This window comes from Neofelis nebulosa, chromosome 6 (assembly GCF_028018385.1).
Source record: "Neofelis nebulosa isolate mNeoNeb1 chromosome 6, mNeoNeb1.pri, whole genome shotgun sequence".
NCBI lineage: Eukaryota > Metazoa > Chordata > Mammalia > Carnivora > Felidae > Neofelis > Neofelis nebulosa.
In genome coordinates, this window is record NC_080787.1 from 71,731,296 (window position 1) to 71,737,295 (window position 6,000).

Below are 6,000 nucleotides of genomic sequence, written 5' to 3' on the forward strand. Positions count from 1 at the left end.
CCTCTCTCTCTGTCCCTCCCCCCACTTGCACTGTCTGTCTCTCTCAAAATAAACAAATAAACTTAAAAAAATAAGCTAAAGATATATTCAAGGATGTAGATTTAATTAAAAAAAGCAAGTAAAAGATGATTCCTAGGTTTCTAGTTTGTGAAACTGGGTGGATGCCAATACTGTGTACTGAGTAAAGAATCTCGGCAGAAGAGTAGCTTTGGAGAGGGTCTCATGCTCTTGGATCCTCCAAAAGATCCTGTCATCAGTCTCCACCCTGTTTTCCTCTGAATTCTGTTTGCATAGGATGATTGTGTTGCCTTGCAGACATGGGTCCTTTGGTCAATACCACTGACCATTGTGGTTGGAGATGAGATGTTTGCATTGTTGAGTATGGAAGACCAGGTTTAGAATTTAAACTTGGTACTGGATGACCAGACTAAGTAAGTAAAATGCTATTAGAAAAGAGAGGGCTTTAGAATTAGAATTAAAATTTTGGGTGGCAGATCTCTGCTTTGTTTTTCCTTTTTTCCCAAAATTTTTAATGGAATAATTAGAAAAATAAAGTAGCTTTTTTTATCTACTGTAATTACACATCCATTCAAGCTTTAGTCTAACTTTCCTATTTATCTTTTATGCCAGAATTAAATTGTGTTAAATATGACAGGTTAGCTTACATCTTAATAGAATTTGCTAAATTTAAGCAATAAAGACATGCTAAACTTGTAATAAAAATTGATTGTATAACTCAGAGAATTGGTTTTGTAATTCTAACATTTTGTATTTCTACCATTCAAAAGCATTCTTAGTAACACCCCTGGGTATCATTCAAAATGTACATATAAAAAAAGGCTACATTTGTAAATATATTAAACATATACATATGCATATATACTAAATATAGCTATATTTCAGGGACATATCCTCAATCTTTTTCTAGGCCAGAATACCTTAAGAGTCACATGATACTATCAGTTTTTAATTGATAATGTTCACAAGGAGGAGTAGTGATTTCTGAAATATCTTTAATCTTATACTTTAACATGGAAACTGATCATTTCACTTGTAATTACAGACTCATGGAATTAAACTGAAAGGAAATTTAGAGATTGTTTAATCTAGTGGTTTTCATAATGTGGTCCCCTAATCAGCAGCATGTTGTAACACCTTGGGAACTTATTAAAAATGCAAATTTTCAGGTGCACTCCAGACCCGCTGAATCAGAAACTCTAGGGGTGGGGTAGAGCAACCTGTTTTAACAAGCCTTTCCAGGTGATTTTGATGCCACATTTTTAAAGTTGGAATTATGTGTTCCCATAGACATTAGCTGAAATTTGTAACACAAAACAATGGACTTTGTCTTAAAGATCCTACCTCAGGCTGCTCAAAAGACGTCTTTTATGTAACTCCACCTTGTTTCCCATTCCATGTATATTAGTTTTCTGCGGCTGCTGCAACAAAGGACCACTAATTTAGCAACTTAGCAAAAATTTATTATCTTACAGTTCTGTAAGGTCAGTGGTCCGGACGTTCTGTCTCACTGAGTTAAAATCAAGGTGTTGGCTTTGCTTTCTGGAAGCTCTAACAGAATCCATTTCCTTGCCTTTTCTGAAAGCTGGCTTCCAGAGGCCACCCACATTCCTTGACTTCCCACACCTTTTTCCATTTTCAAAGCCAGTATGCATCTATTTTTAAATGAGAGATTATTTTTTAAAACTGTATTTTGGAGTCTGTACAAATGAGTCCAGTCACCCACATCTGCCTGTTATTCACACACCTCAGTATTATACTGTCACTGGCACAGACTATGTCATAGAGCATCACAACTGGATCATTCAACATCCTCAAGCAACAAATTATAATAAATTACATTCATTATGTTACTTATACTAAATCAGGAAAGGTTATTCATGTTAGGATAAGATTTTAAAAGAAGTTTTAAAGGGAAAGATTTTCTGCCTATGCCTTGGCTAACAGGACAAACTAATTAGAGCAGTTCATTCCTCAAAGACTGCACTTTAATCATACCTTTTCTGCATCAATTTAGTGGCTGTTGGATTTTCAATGATACATAGCAGAAATTTTCGTTTTTTAAAGAGGAATAGTGAGGGATTTAAGAAAAATGTTCGCTTAGAGGACTACACACCTAAAAGAATTGAGTTTTGGTGGTGGAGCCAGGCATCACTTCCCTTTCCTGTATTCCAGATTTTCGTTAATGAATGCCTTACTTTTATAATTGTAAAAAGCCAAAAAAAAAAAAGGAAAAGAGAAAATAAACACGATATAATAACCTGCAATTAATTATAAGGCCTGATTTGTAAGGCAGGGTATGGGTTTTGAAGTCTCAGGCACGTATGACAGGATTTTTTTTTTTTTACACTGTCATCCAAAATGTACTGTAGACTCTTCCTTGATAAATTATTTTGAAAGCTTCTTTTAAAAATGAAGACCACAAATCATTTTCTTAACATGTGGTTGCCCTACTTCACTCTACCTACGCTCTTCAGTTGACTATGGTTTAAATTCTAAGGCCTGGTCAAAGAAAGGAACTTCTAACATTTTTTTTAGGCAACTGTGGTGCCACAGAACCCAAGCTCATCACCAGCCTGGCTTAGAAGCGCTCACACACCAGGTCTGCCATGGGGCCCTCGGCGGTCGAGACTTTTTTTGGACGAAACGCGTCCAGGCCGAGTCGGCGCCGCGCAGGGCCCGCTCCACCGAGAGCCACGGCGTCTGGAGCCTCAAGTCGGTGTTCCGTGCGGCGCCGCAGACCGTTCTGCCCGCGAGCCGAGCCCGGGCTCCTGAGGGGGAGCGGCGCTGGGGGCGGCGGCGTCGCGGTGGGGGCGGGAGCCGGGCGGCAGCTCCAGCGCCCGTGGGGGAGGAGCGGCAGCGGCGGCGGCTGGAGCTGCTGTGGCGACGGACGCGAGGCGGTGGCAGAGGAGACCCACCCCTGTCCACATGGACAGTCGCAAAGGCCTCCGCTGATGCATTCACGCCTGGGCGGGGTGGGCGGACGGCCGTAGCGGCGGCGGCAGAGGGAGCGAAGGGCCTGGGGGCGCCTGACGGTCGCCGAGACCTCGCCGCCCCGGCGCGGCGGCTGCGGCCATTTTACGGTCCGGGACGAAGGGAGGTGTGTTTGTGTGCTCGCCTTCAGCCTCTCTTCCTGGGTCCCGCGGCTGGGGAAAGCGTCTCAGGCGGCCTGGGTAGGCGGTGGATGGGGAGTCGTGGGCCTAGAGGAACCGGGCCCGGGAAGCGCCGTCGCCGTCGCCGCCGCTCGCGTTCCCCCGGAGGGGCCTGAGGAGAAGTCCAGGCCGCGGGCCTTGCCACCCGCCAGCCCGCGGATAGGCCCGGGAGCGCCTGGCCTGCTTTTGTGTAGGCCCATCTGGCCGTGGGAGCGCCGCCCCCCTGACGGCCGAGTTCTAGGCCCGCAACCCTGCGGCGGCTACCCTCCTGCGGCGCGGCCCCTCATCCCGGCAAGCGCGGCGGTGGTGTGGGCCATGGATTAAGAAGGAGGCGGCGTGGGAGGAGGAAGATGGCGGCTGGCAAGAGCGGCGGCAGCGCAGGGGAGATTACTTTTCTGGAAGGTACACCTATTTCTGCCCTTGCAGGGGATAGGGTGGGGGAAATACAGGGAAGTGTGGCCCTCCTGGTCTCCGGATATTCAGTTATTCGCACAGGGTGGGTTTGGGGGCGGCAGAGGTACTGAGGGGGGGGGGGGGCGGGAGCTGCCCGGGCGATGGCTGGGAGGGAATGTGCTGCGAGCGCGCTGGGTTCGAGTCCACCGGTGCGAGGAGCTTGGCTGGGGGCGGACATGGCCGAGAGGGCGCGGGTGGATACCGCTGCGAGCTGGAGTTGGTGGGTGTCCCTTGAGAGTGCACGCGTTACGTCTTTGACATTTTAAATCTTTTGGTGGTGGCCTAAAGATGAGAGCGGATGGCAGTCGCATCTTGTTTGGTGTTGATGGAAAGTTTCAGATTGCTAAGGTTGGGTGAAATTGGGGGCCAATCCTAAGTAGGGAGGGGAGAGGTAGTTTTACTTGGGTATGTTTCATGTACGCTCTCTGCTCTGTTTCGCAGAGCTTCGGGCTTCCTTTTGCATCCAGTATTCAGATTAAGTCTGGCCATGTCTGATGTTCTTACGAAGTGTTTTGCTAAAGATATTTTATAACATAATTTATCTGAAAATATAGAACGAGATTCACAATGTCAATTTGGGGACGGTCACCAAAGCTAATAGACAAAGTTTGGGTGGTTCCATTTTTATTCACTTGTGAGGGAAAGCCAAACATTTGTTGTAGGTGGACTAAGTCTTAAGAAAAGCTGCATGTTATTGTTGGGAATGGTAGTAATGGGTAACAATATTGGTTCCTTGCCCATATAAATACGGACTCTCAAATACTGATAAATCCGTTGTGACTGTGGACCAGGAACTTGAGTGTTTGCATTGCTCAATTTGAGTATGGGTTCAGTGTTTATTCCAAATTAAATATTAATTGTTTATAAACATGTTTAGAAAAATGAGCTTACTGTGCAGTGATTGTTAAAAAGGATTAGCTGGATACTTTGACAAAGTTGATTTTCATATACAAGATAAGCGATCTTTAAAAAAATAATTGATTAGAAACATTTCTCAATTAAGAAAATATATCTTAACTGTGGTGTAGGTATTCTGTAAGAGGGTGTAGAGGGATAGGTATTGCCTTGTTTATGGTTTTATTAACAGCACCTGGAACAGTGCCTGGACTACAGTAGGTCCTCAATATTACTCTGAACAAATAGGGCCTAATAGAGGTGGATAGGGAAAGAGATCTTAATTTTCTTAATTCTTCCTTGAGTATAGCAAAGCAAAAAAAACAAAAACAAAAGAAAAACTTACATGGCTATGCAAGCCAGCCTTTATTTAAAAGTGATGGGAGTTTTGTATGGGATTCCTAGTGGGAAGATGTGGAAAGCTTCTAAGTTTTTCTGGGTTCATTTCATATTACCTCTGTTTTACCTCCATTCTTGTTTGGGCAGAATAGATATCTATTAGAGGCCGAGAGTGGTGCAATTTGTGTTACAGGTGGTGTTGTGTGCTGTTATTTTTTGTTTTGCTATTGGAACCTCCAAAGATGTCTTACTGTTACTGATGCTTACTTAGTACATTCAGTATGCAGATGATTGATTATATTTTTGTACTTAGGTAACTTTTGGACTTCTATAGGCTTCTGGTTCAGTTTAAGTTCTAACTAGATGAACATAGGAAGGATGGAAAGAGCATAAATACAGCCAACAAGTATTGGGCTGATTGTGAATTTCAAGCTATCGGTCTTAGTTGGATCTAACTTAAGGGTCTAGGAATGTACAGTTATAATAATTTTGAGTTTCACCTTGTCTTCCACATTCTCATAAGGAAAGCAAATGGTAACTTGTTTAGAATATGAGCATAAGGGAAAGCAAGGATTTCAGTTTCTCATATCTGGTTTTCATATATTGTACTGCATTAATAAATAAGTAAAAATCCATTTAGAATAATTTAAAAAAAAATTTAATGTTTGTTTATTTTTGAGCGGGAGAGAGAGGCAGAGTGCGAGCAGGGGAGGGTCAGAGAGAGAGACAGAATCCGAAGCAGGCTCCAGGCTCTGAACAGTCAGCACAGAGCTTGACTCAGGGCTTGAACCCACAACTGTGAGATCATGACCTGACCTGAAATTGGACACTTAACCGACTGAGCCACCCAGAAGCCCCTAGAATAATTTTACTCCCATGTTTTCATAAAGTTCCCTTTTTCACTTTGTTCATGTCTACTCAGACCTGACGACCTACATAAAATGTCCCGCTGCCACACATACAAACCCATGGTATTCCCTTATTCTGTTTTATTGTTTGTAACACTTATCACTTGATAAATTTGTTTTTCAATCTTACTAAAATATGAGCTCCGTGAAAATAGTGACTTTGTTTTTTCACCATTGTATTTCTTACTCTTGGAACAAGGTGGTAGCAGTGTGATAAAGACAGGAATATAGAGAGC

General features: G+C 43.4%; 2 protein-coding genes across 8 annotated transcripts in view; one reads left to right on the forward strand and one right to left on the reverse strand.

The window, feature by feature from the left end:
• FILIP1 (filamin A interacting protein 1) overlaps window positions 1-2,842 on the reverse strand; it is a 303,731-nt gene extending 300,889 nt beyond the window's left edge. For both annotated transcript variants that reach the window (XM_058734498.1, XM_058734499.1), the window contains exon 1: window positions 1,363-2,842. The gene's annotated coding sequence lies outside the window, so the exon portion shown is untranslated. The remainder of the gene's footprint in view (window positions 1-1,362) is intronic.
• Window positions 2,843-3,438: 596 nt separating this feature from the next.
• The window catches only part of SENP6 (SUMO specific peptidase 6), a 118,097-nt gene continuing 115,535 nt past the window's right edge, over window positions 3,439-6,000 (forward strand). For all 6 annotated transcript variants that reach the window (XM_058734502.1, XM_058734505.1, XM_058734508.1 and 3 more), the window contains exon 1: window positions 3,439-3,572. In XM_058734502.1, coding sequence (XP_058590485.1) covers window positions 3,521-3,572 — 52 coding nt within the window. In that variant the 5' untranslated portion in view covers window positions 3,439-3,520. The remainder of the gene's footprint in view (window positions 3,573-6,000) is intronic.